We start from the raw sequence: 17,013 nt of genomic DNA, 5'->3' as shown, positions 1-17,013 counted from the left end.
TCTCACCCCGAAGGGGACTCAAGGTGGCTTACAACTCTGGCAAAATTCAATGCTGTTTACAACACATGTGAACAAATACATAAAGCAATAAAACAGATTATAAATTGCAAAATGTTAGCCAGGACATTATCTAGACTTGTAAACTTTGTGCTTGGCAGGTACTTACCCAGCCTTTCCTCTTACGGAAGGGTTTAGTGGGGTAGTTGGGTCCCAGACAAGCCAAGTGATAGCAGTTCCGGCAACGCTCACATTCCAGTAGTTGCTGCAACAGTGGAAGAAAAGGACAAAGGGGAGCAAACTGTTACCCAGGAGTTTGGAATGAGAATCCATTAAGTATCCATTCATTAATTTGTTTAATCAAATGCTATTGTTGTTTTATGTTAGGTTTCATTCGTATGCGAGGCATTAAATTTTGTCATAAAAATGTTGGAAATTGCTTTGAGTCCCCCCTGAGGTGAGAAAAGTGGTATACAAGTAAAGTAAATAAATATGTAATTTATATTCCCTTTCTCCCAATATGGGATTTAAAGCGGCTTATCATATAAGTTAAACCAGATAAAGCAATATGTAGTACAGAAGTTTAAAATCAATGAATAGCCAGTCAAGTATAACAATAATGTAAAACAATTAAAAACAATCAAGTTACATTGCAAGTTATCCTTCCTTCAAAAACTTATGCATGGGAAAATACAGGCCTTGGGATCATCTAAACCAGGCCCTTACAATCTGCAGTGTTCCAGGTGTTTTGGACATCAACTTCCAGAATTCTTGACCACTGCACAAGCTAGCTAGGACTTCTGGGAATTGAAGGCCCAAACACCTGAAGGGTTGAAGGTTGTAAAAACCTGGTCTAAACCAAAGATGTACAGGGCTGACTGAATTACAGGCGATTCAAATTGTGCCTGGAACTGAGCCAAAATAGAGGTGGTGCAGCAGTTTAAACCGTTGAGCTGCTGAACTTGCTGACTGAAAGGTTAGTGTGTTTTGAATCTGGGGAGCGGGGTAACTTTCCGCTCTTAGGCCCAGCTTCTGCCAACCTAGCAGTTTGAAAACATGCAAATGTGAGTAGATCAATAGGTACCGCTTCTGCGGGAAGGTAACGGCGCTCCATGCAGTCATGCTGGCAACATGACCTAGGAGGTGTCTACGGACAATGTCAGCTCTTTGGCTTAGAAATGGAGATGAACATCACACCCCAGAGTCAAACACAACTCGACTAATTGTCAGGGGAAATCTTTTAACTTTACTACAGAATCTACTCAGAAAAATAATTTCAAGAATTCTGTGCCTTTTCTCCACATTTCCAAAATCATGGCAGATGTGCAACTTGGCTGCAGAATACGTATGCATAAAATCATAGAATAACAGAATAGACCACATGGGCCATCTAGTCCAACCCCCTGCCATGCGGGAAAAGCACAATCAAAGTATCCCTGACAGATGGCCATCCAGCCTCTGTTTAAAAGCTTCCAAGCAAAGAGCTTCCACCACACTCCAAGGCATATCCCGGACACTCCCTGCAGAGAACACCCAGGTTGAGTAACTCTCCTCACTTGCCTTGGATGCCTTGTTTTTGCGGCCACAGACATGGCAGAATTTGCAACGTCTGCAACACCAGCTCTCCTCCTGCTCAGGTAGTGGCTGCTCATCCTCCTCCAGGCAGAAGACATGAAAGGGGTCACAACATACTTGGCAGAACACAAGCTGCAAGGGATACAAGAGACAGTTGCTTTAGACAAGCATGATTGACAGAAACAGAAAACCTTGCACATTGAAGCCTCTTTTATTTTAAACTGGATGTTTAAAGACATTCCCTTGTTTAATTACAAATCTCCCTCGATCAGCGCTTTCTGGGAGATTGAATTTAAAAAAGAAAACTTTCCCGAGTTCTGAAAACTCTATGCTATTCCATCCCATTCCACTGTGCATCCAAGGTGAGTAACCTGAACTCTTCTCTCCAACCCAGACCACTTTCTCCCAAGGTGAGAGTCATCTGAACATCCGAACTACCCCCATCCTGTTTCTCAGACGCACCTGATGGAGGCCCTTGCTAGCACAGAGCAGGCACACAAGCTGTGTGGTCACTGGCACTGAGGCAAGGATGCTGAGGCCACCCATGAGCCAGACGTTCTCCAGGTCACAGTCTTCCTACAAGACACCAATGTGGGAAAAGGATTGCTGTGAAAGTTTCAGAACCATAGGCAATGGGCTGCTGAACTTTACAAAAAGACCTTTTCTGGATTTAAACATGTCAGAAATATTAAGTCAACTAGGTATTTTGGATTACAAAAATGTGAGTCAAGTACTAAAAGTTAGTAGGCTGAAGCCTGTTAAGAGTCAGTGGGCCAAAGCTAGTGTCGTCCTGAGGAGAGTGAGTAGGCCAAAGCCTGTTAGAGTTAGTGGGCCAAAGCTAGTGTTGTTCTGAGGAGAGTAAGTAGGTCGAAGCCTGTTAAGAGTCAGTACGCCAAAGCTAGTGTTGTCCTGAGAAGAGTATGTAGGCTGAATATTGTTAGAGTCAGTGGGCCAAAGCTAGTGTCGTCCTGAGGAGCGTGAGTAGGCCGAAGCTTGTTAAGAGTCAGTGGGCCAAAGCTAGTGTCGTCCTGAGGAGCGTGAGTAGGCCGAAGCCTGTTAGTCAGTGGGCCAAACTGGTGTCGTCCTGAGGAGCATGCGTAGGCCGAAGCTTGTTAAGAGTCAGTGGGCCAAAGCTAGTGTCGTCCTGAGGAGAGTGAGTAGGCCGAAGCCTGTTAGAGTCAGTACGCCAAAGCTAGTGTCGTCCTGAGGAGAGTGAGTAGGCCGAAGCCTGTTAGTAAGTGGGCCAAAGCTAGTGTCGTCCTGAGGAGAGTGAGTAGGCCGAAGCCTGTTAGAGTCAGTGGGCCAAAGCTAGCGTCTTCCTGAGGAGCACGAGTAGGCCGAAGCTTGTTAAGAATCAGTGGGCCAAAGCTAGTGTTGTCCTGAGGAGAGTAAGTAGGCCGAAGTCTGTTAGTCAGTGGGTCAAAGCTAGTGTTGTCCTGAGTAGACTGAGTAGGTTGAAGCCTGTTAGAGTCAATACGCCAAAGCTAGTGTTGTCCTGAGGAGCATGAGTAGGCTGAAGCCTGTTAGTCAGTGGGCCAAAGCTAGTGTCGTCCTGAGGAGCGTGAGTAGGCCGAAGCTTCATAAGAGTCAGTGGGCCAAAGCTAGTGTTGTCCTGAGGAGAGTAAGTAAGCTGAAGTCTGTTAGTCAGTGGGTCAAAGCTAGTGTTGTCCTGAGGAGACTGAGTAGGTCGAAGCCTGTTAGAGTCAGTATGCCAAAGCTAGTGTTGTCCTGAGGAGCGTGAGTAGGCCGAAGCCTGTTAGTCAGTGGGCCAAACTGGTGTCGTCCTAAGGAGAGTGAGTAGGGCCAAAGCTAGGGTCGTCCTGAGAAGAGTGAGTAGGCCGAAGCCTTTTAGAGTCAGCGCGCCAAAGCTAGCGTTGTCCTGAGGAGAGTGAGTAGGCCGAAGCCAGTTAGAGTTAGTGGGCCAAAGCTAGTGTCGTCCTGAGGAGTGTGAGGTAAACCTCTGTATGAGAGAAGCCTCATGTGAGAAAGCTCCAGTATGAAGGCTGTTGTGTGTAAGGATGCTATGTATTCATTTGTGTTATGGAAACCTTATTTTTGTAAATACAGCAACCATATTATTTTACTATAAAGAAAAGCCTCCTATGGAAGACATAACATTGGTCTGTGTGTTTTTGTTACTTTTATCACTTTGAGCTACTGGTGTTGGGTCATACTGTTGCTGATAAGTTACTTTGCTATAAATTTATGAGGAGGGTATTTTGTTAATAAGCCCACCCGCCCAACAAAACAACTACAGTGTATCAAAAACATGGGGAAATATCTCCCCTTGTCTCTTTAAGGCATTTGAAGTTTGAATAACAGCAGTTTTTAGTTATTCTAGGAGACAAGATATAAATGCACTTTGAAGCCTTTTCTGTTGTTAACTCTTTCCTACGCTATCCATATGCTATGAATTTGTATGTAAGTCTGAACAGATACATCTTTTGTGTAACTCCAGCCAGCGATCCATCCATCCATCCACACACACACATACATATGGCTGGCTGGCTGGAGTTACACAAATATTGTGTAACTCCAGATATATATATATATAGAGAGAGAGAGAGAGAGAGCGCACTAGCACTGGAGTTACACAAAAATGTAGCTGTTCAGACTTGCATACAAACGTAACTGAAGATCACACCTACAGAACTTATCTTGTTTATAACTTGGGGACTGCCTGTATTTAGAATTCTCAACCAAAAAGCTCTAAAAGTAAAAAAACAGAACTATAAAATCAAGGTTTAGCAGGGTGCTGCCATAGCAGTTATAGTAGACCACAGCACCATAATTATAGTAATAATAATAAATCTTTATTTCTATCCCGCTTTTCTCCCTAAAAGGGACCCAAAGCGGCTTACAGCATTACATAAAAGACAATATGCATATGTAAAACAATAACCTATGAAAACAAATTTACAATGAGAAATAAATAAACGCATTTAAAAACATTTGGCTAATTTTTTTTTTCATGTCAGGAACAACTTGAGAAACTGCAAGTCACTTCTGGTGTGAGAGAATTATTATTGTTGTTATTATTATTATTATTATTATTATTAACTTTATTTGTACCCCGCTAACATCTCCCGAAGGACTCAATGCGGCTTACAAAGGCCAAGGCCTCAATAAAACAACAATATGACAAATACACATAAATCATAAAGCAAATCAAAAACCTTAAAGCAGTAACAGAAAAATAATAAAACAATGCACAATAACACTGTAAAAACTAGGGCCGGGCCAAATGTTATGGATACAGATTAAAAAGTGCTGGGTATGACAGGTGGAATATAGGGATTTAGGGTAAGTGCAATGTGCAGACAATCTTAAATCTCTATTAAAGTGCTCCTGGGACATGATTGCTGGGTTCCTATTCTGGAAAGGCACACCGGAATAGCTAAGTCTTCAAGCTCTTCCTGAAGACTGCCAACGTAGGGGCTTGTCTGATGTCCTTGGGAAGGGTGTTCCAGAGTCGGGGGGTTACCACAGAGAAGGCCCTGAGAATTGCCCATCTGCAAGGACGTTGCCCAGGGGATGCCCGGATGTTTTGATGTTTTACCATCCTTGTGGGAGGCTTCTCTCATGTCCCCGCATGGGGAGCTGGAGCTGACAGAGGGAGCTCATCCGCCCTCTCCCCAGATTCAAACTTCCAACCTGCCAGTCTTCAGTCCTGCCGGCACAAGGGTTTAACCCATTGTACCACCGGGGGCTCCAACTAATACAATTATTGTAGGCAATTCAACAACATAGATGGTAAACATTAGCATGTGAAATGGCTCCAGATGTCTTTCAGGCAGACAAGGCATACCCTCACCTTGAAATCAACCCTGAGCCGGTGGATGCCATCTGTGGATTTCTGTTTCCCATTCCAGCCATTGGAAAAGGATGAGAACGAGCCAGAATTGGTGAAATCCTACAAAAAGCAAGGGCAGTGAAAAGGTAAGAGATTGTCCCAAAACCTTGCGTGTACACAACAGGAGATAAATATATTCTACATTCTGCAAAATGGGGTAATGGCTTCTATACTTAGACCAGCAGACTTTAGAAGACAAGGTTTATTTGAAATGTTGCATAGAAAGATTTAATTATAAATATTGGACTACAGTCATTTATCATGACAACCTCCATAATGGAGACAAGAAGAAGAAACCAAAAATGTAAGTGGCTATTCAATCATATCAAATAACTAGCTTTAGCAGCTTTAATTCTCACCAGCAGCAGGTCTTTCGTAAAGGTAATGGGGTGGGATGGGAACCCTAATAGAAAAACCATCAAATAAAATCTAAACCACTGTCAAATTCCTTCAGTAGTAAAATATCCACTTAAGTCCATCTATTTTGCAATCCTTTTTAAAGGAAAAAAATAAGACATTTAGCATATATACATACAGCCCAATACATTTATTGTCCCATACATTTCGTGTCTAAGGCAAAGCAGCAATTTCATCTCAACAGAGAAATCCAAGACATGGTGATCTGTAATATTTTAAGTCCAATGCTCTACTATTGTCCATCCCAAAACAGTTACTATTCTGTTCTAAGGGCACCAACTGCCGATTACTCTAGGCTTGCTGTGGGATTTTGAGAATTCCAGTAAAAAAGAGACTCCCAATGTTTGACATTATCATCTTCTACTCATTTCTTGCCAAAGCCTCACCTTCTCAGGCTTCTTCCTGGCTTTTAGCTGCACCACAGGCTGCAGTGGTGTTCTTCGGGGTCGACTTTGCTCCTCAGAATCCATGGGAAGTAAATCTGGGAAGACAGTAAGGCACTGCAGGTCAACAAGCAATCTAGGATGAGTGACACCTGGCTTGAAAACAGTACATGTGAAAGGGATTTAGGAGCCCTAGTAGACTGCAAACTGAACGTGAGTCAACAGTGTGATGCGGCATCTTAAAAAGCCAATGCACTTCTGGATCACATAATAGGAGAATAAGTGTCTAGATCAAAGGAAGTCATAGTGTTCCTCTATTCTGCTTTGGTCAGACCTCTCCTGGAATATTGTGTCCAGTTCTGGGTACTGCAATTCATGAAGGGTATTGATAAGCTAGAATGTGTCCAGAGAAGGATGATTAAAACAATCAACGGTCTGGAAGCCAAGTCCCATGAGCAGCAGATTAAGGGGCTTGGTATGCTTAGCTTGGAGAAAAGAAGGTTGAGAGGGGACATGATAGCCATGTTTAAACATCTGAAAGGATGTCATATTGAGGAGGGGACAGGCTTGTTCTTTGGAGACTAAACTATGGAGCAATGGATTTAAATTGTGAGAAAAGAGATCCCATCTAAACTTCCTGATGGTAAAAACTGATGGCCAGTGGAATGTGCTGCCTTGGAATGTGGGTGTCTCTTTCTCTGGAGCTTTTAAAGCAGAGGCTGGATAGCCATCTGTTGAGAGTGATTTGATCATGTTTTCCTTGGAGAGGATAGTCTTTGTGGTCTCTTCAAACTCTGTTTTTCTATTATTCTTTCCCAATCACCTCTGATCATACGAAGCCATATTATTTTTCTGACAAGTAGGAAGCTTCAAGTGCTGTACAACATGGAATTAAGTCTTGCACAATGCAGGGGGGGGGGGGGGGGCAACTGTGCTGCTTAAATGAAGCTGGGAGTGAGGGATTTCTTCCAGAATGTGTTCAGGAATCTCCAAATAGGGCACATGCTTTTCCTATGTGGAAAGGAGACGGGATGTGATCTATGATTGCTGACTTGGCTCCAGGGCTATAGGACAATCTTTCTATCATTCTCTTTCTCACATATTCATACACACCAAGTCTCCTACCAAAAACCAACCTGCATACACATTAGTGCAAACGGGAGGTGTCAGGGAATGGTTATTAAAAAAAAAAAACATTTCTAAGCTCTGCATGTAATTCCTGCAGGCACATTCAATGTCATTGGCCAACATGCATTTTGGTGTCTCACACAGCCATATAACCCAGGATTATCAAGGCAGAAAATCCCACAATATCTGCTTTGAACTAAGTTACGTTGAGTCCATACTACCATATATTACAGTTCAAAGCAGAAAACGTGGGATTTTATTCAGCTGTGTGGAATGGGGCCCCAAATGTTAGTTGTTTCTGTGTGCATTTGACCCGTTGCTTCAAAAAATGGTAGCAATTTTCCCTATTAGCTCTAGGTTTTGAGATACAGAGCATATGTCATATATCATAGTTCATCTGCTCACCCAAAGGAAACCAGCATAGCCATATCTAAGAAACTAGAGCTGATGTGGTCTAACCAATGCTCATTGACATATGCTATTTATTACCTACCTGCAGAACCAGCAGAATCCCCACATGGAAGTCATAGATAAAACAGCCCAGAGTTTGCATCTCACCTGAGTCCCGTGAGGATTTCCTGCGATGTGTCGCTGAGCCAGACACTGCCTCTGTGTCAGAGTCGGAGGTTTCAAATATGTCATACGAGGGCCTCTGCTTGACACAGCGTCGGGCTGACTTACGCTGCAGCAAGGAGTCTTGCTCGGCCGTCTCCGTGGCCCCCAGTGTGACCTCCAAGGGGGCTGGGAAGGCCTCTTGAGAATCCTCCGAATCCCAGGGAACGATGGCCTTCACTACTGTACGGCCTGAAGACAAAGGCAGGGGTGAGCAGGGGGTCTCACAGGCTGCCTTCAACTGGCTGTGCGTACTAGCCGGAAGGGAGCAGTTTCTTGCCCCCATCACATACATCACAAAGCTGATAGCCCATTTTGATGTATGCACAGAAGATATGTGTAGAGTAGGAAAGGTGCATTTTTATTGCAACTGCCTTAATCTTGGGGTTGCAGTCCAAAAAAGTTGTGTTTTTCCAAGGCTGGGATTTTAAAAGATGCAGTCTAAAGGGTATATTTCCCAAATTCTGCTGCAGACAGAGGGAGGACTACCAGGATTAAGAACAACAGCTAGTGCAGACTGTTGCTTCATCGATGCAGTGGAATATTTTCAGGGGTTTTGGACTAGGACTATAGAGATCCAGGTTCAAAGTACCTTGGGATAGATAGCATTTCTCCCTAAGGGTAATTGCAGGCATAAGAAGAGTAGCAGGTGAAGAGGAACTGGAAAGTTACCATTGGCTTTAGAGTTCCTGAATCAAAGGTAGAACATAAATGCAAAAATAAAATAAAATAACATACTGTGTAGCAACTCTGCTTAGGGCTGACTACCTAAGACAGATCTATGCCAAGCTCCTCATTAGCTCACTTACCTTTTCCACTTCTCTTCCACTCCATGAAACAATGGGCCAGAGCCCCTCACCTCCAGCTCTAGCACTCATGCAATTTCCATTTACCCCCTGACCTAATAATAGTCTGTTGGCACCCACCCTGCCTCTATACAATAGGTTGCCAAATTGCTGCTTGTCTTTGGGAGGATGTTTTTATGTTCTTTAACTACTGCATTTCCAACACAAAAGAGATATGAAGCATTGAAAGAGGGGGAGGAATGTGAAGACTGAATAGCCAAGCTTCCCACACCCTGACTTTGGCCAATAGGAAAGGTAAGTCCAGGTAGGTTATCAGAGCACAACTCTGCTATATTAAATTCCAGAATGGCAGAAGCAGCATTAGACTATGACCTTGATAGGAATTCCAAATTAAATTAGTTCATTACAGCAAAATCTCAGCCTTCTGGCACTTTAGAAGATTAATTGACTGATTGATCTCTGTACAAGAGCAGGACCCAATCAATGTTTCAAGAGATTTGTTAAGTCTTTAAAACACTATAATACTTATTTTTTTTGAATAACTTTGCTTTTTAAAAGTAATCAGAACACCTTTCCTTTAATCATTTCAGTGTTTTCTTTGTGCTGGAAATATGTCTTGTGAAAAACATAAACTTTAACTATATCCTCCATAGTAAAAGTGAAAAAACCAGTTATTGGGTAAGCAGGAAAATACTCCAAAGTTCATGGGCAAAGAGGGTTGCAAGCAGAACATGGAAGAGTTAATTGTTTGGATTACAACACCCAGAATCCTTCAATCAACATGGCCATACCTGGGAATTCTGGACAATGTACCCCAAAAATAGCATCTCCAAGTCTTGCTACAGAATAGGACCCAGAGATTTAATTGTAACTTTTTTGTTTCCCTCCTTTCCAATCTGTTTCAGATCAAGGACAGAGAAGCCAGGAGCCTTGGCTCATGGCACAGCTAGGAGAACCATCCCTGCCCAGAGCAGAGACAGCAAAATCCAACCCATCTCTTGGCTTTAGGTGCCCACAGACACACACCCCCCCCCACACACACACACATACACACACACTCAGACTGTTTCCCCAAGTTGTCTGCTCACATAGTCAGTGTCTCTTCAGTCTGGAGGCAAATAATGCCATTCTCTCCCACACAAAGACCCCAGGCAGGCTCTGCTCAGATGGCGAGGACTTCCCTTGAAAGAGCCAACTCCACCCCTTCCTGATTTATGCCCACTTCCTTTCCACACACCCCTCCCAAGGCAGAAGAGAGATCCTATCCCACCTCCACACATGGCCAGGGAGCTACCCGATACCTTATTACATTAGCCAGCAGAGGACAGTCTTCTCTTTTTATGCACTGTTACAAAACCAAGGCCCACAGTTGTTTGTTAGCACCACTGCCGATTTTTCCAGTGTTTTCAAGTAATTCTTTTAATGCTGTTGGAATTGTTGGGCATTTTTAACAAACTACAACACCCAGGATCCTCTAGTCAGGACTGGTCCTGCTAGCTGGGGATGCCTCAAGCTATAGTTCCAAGAAGTAAACACTGAGAGCTCTGGGTAGATTTACAATTGATACAGGAAAATCAAGGTGCATGAGGCTTTGCACATTGTAAAAGGATTGGGTCCCTGCCTTAAACAGCTCACAATCTAAAATTCAACATACACAAACAGAAAAGAAAGGGAACAGAGATGAAGATAAATAAAAATAATGTGACAACAGCACGTATGTTTGATTGTGGAATTACTTAAAGCAAGGATGAACAGAAAATAGGTTAAAATCTACTGATAAGTCAGGGAGAGTTTTAATTGCTTACATATAACAACTAAAAGTCTTTATTCTTACCCACACAAACTCCGGAGGGGGGGGGGGGAGAAGGGGGTGGAAGTAAGGAATTGATGTTGAAAGTATTTGTGAACCTGTTTGGACCTCATCACACTAGAGAATGAATCCACTTTAAATCCAGTTGGTCTTCAGTCCTGCTGGCACAAGGGTTTAACCCGGTGGTTCTTAACCTCTGGGTCCCCAGGTGTTTTGGCCTACAACTCCCAGAACTCCTAGTTTATCAGCTGTTAGGAATTCTGAGAGTTGAAGGCCAAAACATCTGGGAACCCACAGGTTGAGAACCACTGGTTTAACCCATTGTGCCACTGGACAAAACAGTCTAATTAGATTCTTGTCTCCAACTGGCATGGTCTGGTCAGGGTTCAGGAATGGTAGGAGCTGTAGTCCCAAAGGGGAAGGCTGAAATCAGGTGTAAAAATCATTCACACCTACTTTCTTCACCATATATGCAGAAAAAGAGGAATTCGAACATGTACAAGACCCATATATAGAGATAGCCATTTCTGAGCTTTGAATTGGGAAGTCATTGAGTCAAATCTTACCTTTCCTTAGGGAAGCCAGCTGCTCAATGAATCAGTACCCAAACCCTTCCCATATGGGGATGGTAGCATTATCCTACCTCACAAGGTTGTTGTTAGATGTTGGCATAAGAAAGTGTATGTGAAGTACTTAAAATATTTGAAAGCAGTATACAAACACTAGGTGATGACCACAATATTTTAATAGTCTGAGAATTAAAAGTGCTACAAATCAGGATCCTGCACAATCTGCTCTCAAAAAGGGAAGGGAAGGGAAGGGGGTTAGAAGGAACACGTGACTAAACACAGCAGTAGACAAATTGATTTCGGAGATATGATCACAGATTGTTCTCCTCAACAGCATTGATGGCAGTTCAGGTTCCATGGCCCCTGTAGTAGCACAGCCCCAGGAGACACCAAGTTTTTTTAAAATCCCTGAATTGAGAAAACAATCTATTGGGAATGTGGCATCATCTTTGCAGTGCAAGGCCCTCTGATGTCTGAACAAATAAGCTTAGAGAAAGATCCAGCCAAAAAAGGTTTGAAAATATCTGGGAGGGAAGGCAATATGCTAATTTTTAAAATGCCCTACTGTTATAGCACCCCACATTTCACCCTTACACCCAATTAAGTTCCCACATTTGCAGCAGTTCAGAAAGGCCCAAGGAAACCAATGTTCAAAGAAGGACAAATAAGGGATAAATTGGGCTCCAAAATCCAAGGCAAGACCAGAAGTTATGTGATGTAGCTGCCTTGCTGAAGCAAAGCAGGGCTGGCTCTGGTCAATGCCTCAGATAGGCAGCAACATGGGAAATTTCAAGGAAGAACTTCAAAAAGTTCACTCCCCAAGAGAAAAGCTGGGCTGAATGCCCATTTGAAAGATAGCCATGCATGAAGTAATGAGATTTGGAGAGAACCATCATTTGGGGAACAGCTACTCCCCTTCAATGCTCTCCAGCTAGATATGATTACAAGATCCATGATTCCCAGCTGCCAAATGGCTGGTGATTTTTTTTAATCTAATGTACCTGGAGGCCTCCCAGGTTGGAGTACACTCATCCATAGGAGAAAGAGGTACAGTTTAATTTCAGTGTGGTGTTGGCAACAATACACACAAAAAGTGAATTGAAACAATTGGTAGAATGTCAAGACTAAAGGATCTATTGCCAAAACATGGGTGATAGCTCAGTGGCACGGTTTAGAGCAGGATGTCCCCAATTTTAATCTCCAACAACTCCAATTAAACAAATGAGAGCAGTAGATCCTGGAGAGCCCTGATATCTTAAAAGCAAACGAAGATGGACTGTCTGACTTAGAGCTTGGAAAAAGGAGCTTTTGAAATGGCAACTGTGGCTGAGAGATTCTGGGAGCTATAATCCAAAAGGCAGTGATTCCAAGTGCTTAACTGATTCTTAATCAGTTAAGAATTCAGTTATAAATTGGTAGGAAAAAATACATCAGAAAAGTGTTGAATTTACTTAGATGTACAGGCAGTCCCCAAATTACGAACAAGATAGGTTCTGTAGATGAAGTTTAATTTGTTTTGTAAGTTGGGACTGGTAAAATTTTGAAATAAAACTTGAGCCAGTTGGCTGAGGAGAAAGGAAGACAGCTTGCTGATAGGCTCCCTCGCATTCCTCCTCAGCCCAAGGTCTGGTGATAGGCAAGGGAGGCTGGTGACAAGCTCCTTCGCCCCTTGCCTCAAGGTTAGCTGAGGAGATATGCAAGAGAGCCTGTCAGCAAGCTCCCTCCCTTCCTCCACACTGGGGCAAGAGAGGCTATCTGGAAGCCAAGGCTTCCCCAACTAGCAGCTGGAGACATGGGGGTGAAGGAGCCTGTCAGCCTCCTTCACCTTTGCTGGAGAGAAATAGCTAGCTCCACCACTCCCCAGCTGGCTGCCTCCACCCCGTTTATATCTACAAGTTGTTCATAAGTCAGATGTTCATAAATCACGAACTGCCTGTATTTAAAATCCACTAATGACTGTATATTATTATTAGGGAAGAGGCAGCAAGCTTGTTTTATGCTGCCCTGGAGACTAGGACACAGAACAATGGCTTCAAACTACAGGAAATAAGATTCCTAACTGTGAGAGGTGTTCAACAGTGGAACTTTCTGCACCAGAGTATGATGGAGGCTCCTTTTTGGAGGCTTTTAAACAGAGGCTGGATGGCCATCTATCAGGGGTGCTTTGAATACGATTTTCCTGCTTCTTGGCAGGGGATTGGACTGGATGGTCCATGAAGTCTATTCCAATACTATGATTCTGGGCAACTTTCTATTCATTTAAAAGCAAGGAGCTAAGAACTTTGCATCACTCCTGCTTTTTGTTATGTGTTCTCAAGTTTTGAAATCAAACAAATGTTTAGGGTATGAAAAATAATTTCCATAAAGCAGACATCAGTAAACTGTGGACCTATAGATGTTGTAGAATTACAGCTATCAGCATTTTTCATTGGCTCTGCTGGTTAGAACTAATGGGCATTATAATTGAAAATCCAAAGAGAACAAGTGAATGAATGCTAAGATTATTATCATAGATGGATCAAAGCCTCGGAAGCCATTTTGGGAGAGGACAACTTCTACTACAGTATGTCTTCTTTCTGGACTAAAATCCCTAGCCAGCACAGCTAGAGGAATTATGAATTCCACTATCTTTTGAGGGACTCAGATGGCTGCATTTGCACAAAAAGGAAGGGTATCTGTGAAAGAAGCTTACATATATCATGAAGCAGGTACACATAGCTTTATGGCATGTCTGAAGAAAATAATATTACAGGGTTCCTGAAGGATTCTTCAAAATATGCTGGAAGTTGGAACAAGGCCACTGGCTGTGCTCTAAACAGCACATATCATGTGTCAGATTGAAATCAAGGACAGCTGCTGTTTTATGGGCTGAAGATATTGTGTCATCCAATTGACACAAGATGCCTGTGTTCTGCAAGATTGCAGTCAAGACAGAAAAATACAGTGTTTAGCTGCTAACAGAAATATCATACACTGATTCCTGTGGTTAATGTATCTTTTATGTAGTAACATATTTAGAAACTCATCTGTCAGCAACATGAACGATGCAGATGAGTGGATAGATTTTTACATTCCCACTGCCAATTTTGTCACTTAGTTTTCCATGCTTGGGTTCCTCCCTCCTGATATAAAGACAAAAATATGGCTACTAGTACTTTGGTAAAATATTTCTAAGCTGTAGTAACCTATATTTCTGGCTCTCGGCATTATTCACAGCAGGGAGAAGCTATAGATCCGCTTGGTGACTTGCTGGAGATCATCATGGGTTGCTAACTGCCCATTGTTTACCAGCTGCTTTTGAGAATCCCTGATCTGTATAACTCTGGTTATCACATTTATGCATGCCTGTGATTGGGGGGCGGGGGGGGGGGGGGGAGATAAATGGCTTCATCTTTTCACCCATTATTTTTGCATCTTTTCTTTTCAGATGATCTTATGGAGCATCTGAATAAAAGAACAAAGCAGATCCCACAAGGTTTCCCTCCCATTCTTTTTAGCAGGGATGGAGAATCTTTGGCTACCTGGATATTTTGAATTCCAACAGTTATTTACCATTGGCCATGCTAGGTGAGGAAAACATCTACAAAGCAAAAGGTTCCCCCTCTCTACTCAGCAATTTAGAAATGTTATTCGCAATCGCTTCAGGAAAACATACAAAACAGCAATATTTCCCCTAACACTCGCAAAAGGATTCAGAGGATCCAAACTTGTTTCAGTACATATGCCACATCTTCTCATGGGCAGTGTTCCACCCATTATCTGGCAAGTGATTTAGATACCAAATTCCAACTTCTTCACAAAATAAGTGCCATATAACAACATGTAACCATTTAATACATAAATTATCACAATGTGCAAAAGATAATCCACCAAAATACAATGTTAAGAGAAATCTGTAGTTGTATCAATGGCATTTGTGCCGCACTTTCCTACAAAATGTTAATGCCCAAAGTGGCTTACAAGAAGATAAAAACAAACAAAAACAACAATCAGTAAGACAATGATAATTTATCAAATACACAGTTTCAAGAATCGACAATTTAGACAGTGAACACAGCGGCCTCAGACTTATACAAAGTTTTAAACGGCAAAGTGCTAAACATTAAAATTCTATCTAAACAAAGTTTTCATAGCCCACCAAAATGCAGGCAATTTGGGACATTAAGTGCCAAATGTATAATCCACTGCAGTATAATGTAGAAATCAGTGCATGCGATCCAAGTTGGATATTCAGTACAGGATTCTGCCCTTCCCACCCTACATGTGTAGGACTGGAGTAAACACAATTACAGGAAAGTATAAATATATCCAACAATGTCCCTACATCAGAAAGTCACATCAAATCTAATGGAAAACTAACACAAAAAAGAGACCACACATAATCACACATCCAACTCACAGTAGAACATTATTAGTCCACCCATTTATAGCCACTCAACTGTTACCTTTCTTAGACAGCCGCTCCACCCGACGTGCTTCAATCTTGTCGCACTTCCGATACCTGCCAGTAAGCCAGATATATAGTATTAGAGAAGAGAAATTATCCCCAAACCAGCTTAGAAAACATATTTGGAGGTGGCACCACGACTCCCAGAATCCCACAATCAATAGCCCTCTTCATACTGGCTAGCGGGGTTTGGGAGTTGGGAGTGCAATGATTTTCCAAGATAAGTCCAAAAAGAGATTCTTCAGGCCTGATGACTCAGGAAGCAAGAAAAGCAGAAAGGTGAAAAATTATGGGTTTGGCCATACAGACAAGAGGCCTATTGATCTTGGCAGTGCCAACCAAGGTTAGCAAGATGATGTAAGAGCCAGCACAATGTTGCAGTTAAGACGGGGTAGACCACCTGATGCTCTCCAGATGATGTTGGGCTACAATTCTGATCAACCTGAGACAGCAGGTCATGGATTATGAGTGCCTTAGTCCAATATCTGTAGAGCAGTGGGTTGCTTACCCTTGGGCTGGAGGGTTGCAGTATAAAGATGGAAGGGGGACATATTGTGCCACAAAATACTTGAAAGAAGGGTGGGATATCTGTTATCATTGTTGTCATCGTATCATTAGAGTTTTTATTTCTGCACACTTATTAAAGACATAAGGAGAGCCATCTGTCTTGGCATGCATATACATTTCTGATGAAGAACTTCCGGTAGGTATGTGGAACAGCTCCCAGAGGTATAATCCACTACTTTTCCCACCTTAGTATTCAAACAATTCATTTTATGTACCCCAGGGCTGCTCACAAATACTGTAACCTAAAGAGATAAAAAAAACCCAAGCATCCAGGACTAACTGTGACATATACTACCATGAAAATACACTACTGCCCTGCTTGTGGACTTCCCAGAGGCATTTAGTTGGCCACTGTGTGAACTGAATGTTAAACCAGATAGGCCTTTGGTCTAATCCAGCGTTTCTCAAGTAGGGAGTCTGGACTCCTGGGGGGGGGAGGGTCGTGAGTGGGTTTCAGAGGGATCGCCAAACACCCTCAGACAACATAGATTTCTGTGGTGACCCCTTTGACAGAGAAGCCCTGTTCTTCTCTTTCTTTTAGGAAACAGATGGTGAATCCTCTCACCAAAAGCTCTCCTCCGCTGTGATTAGCTGGCCTCTCAACCAAGGGGAGGGCTATTTCTGAGACTCAAAGTGGGGAGGGGAGAGCATGCGTGCCTGGCACAGGGCTGCATGGTGCACATGTGCAGGCAAGGGAAAGTATGCGAGGCTGGAAGGAGGTTCGCACAAGCAAGTCCCTTCAAGCCACAGGGGTTCTGTGTGGCAAATTTGGACCGATTCTATCCTTGGTGGGGTTCAGAATGCTCTTTGACTGTAGGTGAACTATAAATCCCAGTAACAAAAACTACC

At 42.8% G+C, this 17,013-nt stretch overlaps 1 protein-coding gene across 1 annotated transcript in view; it reads right to left on the bottom strand.

Annotated features, from left to right (window-relative positions):
* The window catches only part of KMT2B (lysine methyltransferase 2B), a 78,888-nt gene that overhangs the window by 33,667 nt on the left and 28,208 nt on the right, over nucleotides 1-17,013 (bottom strand). Inside the window, exons 7-13 of the mRNA XM_060783918.2 lie at nucleotides 15,596-15,651; nucleotides 7,912-8,157; nucleotides 6,229-6,323; nucleotides 5,387-5,485; nucleotides 2,035-2,148; nucleotides 1,558-1,704; nucleotides 167-262 (exon numbers count right to left, since the gene is read on the bottom strand). Of these exons, the coding sequence (XP_060639901.2) occupies nucleotides 167-262; nucleotides 1,558-1,704; nucleotides 2,035-2,148; nucleotides 5,387-5,485; nucleotides 6,229-6,323; nucleotides 7,912-8,157; nucleotides 15,596-15,651 (853 nt within the window). The remainder of the gene's footprint in view (nucleotides 1-166; nucleotides 263-1,557; nucleotides 1,705-2,034; nucleotides 2,149-5,386; nucleotides 5,486-6,228; nucleotides 6,324-7,911; nucleotides 8,158-15,595; nucleotides 15,652-17,013) is intronic.

The sequence above is a fragment of the Anolis sagrei genome, chromosome X, assembly GCF_037176765.1.
Source record: "Anolis sagrei isolate rAnoSag1 chromosome X, rAnoSag1.mat, whole genome shotgun sequence".
Classification (NCBI taxonomy): Eukaryota; Metazoa; Chordata; class Lepidosauria; order Squamata; family Dactyloidae; genus Anolis; species Anolis sagrei.
This window is presented reverse-complemented; position numbering and strand designations above follow the sequence as displayed.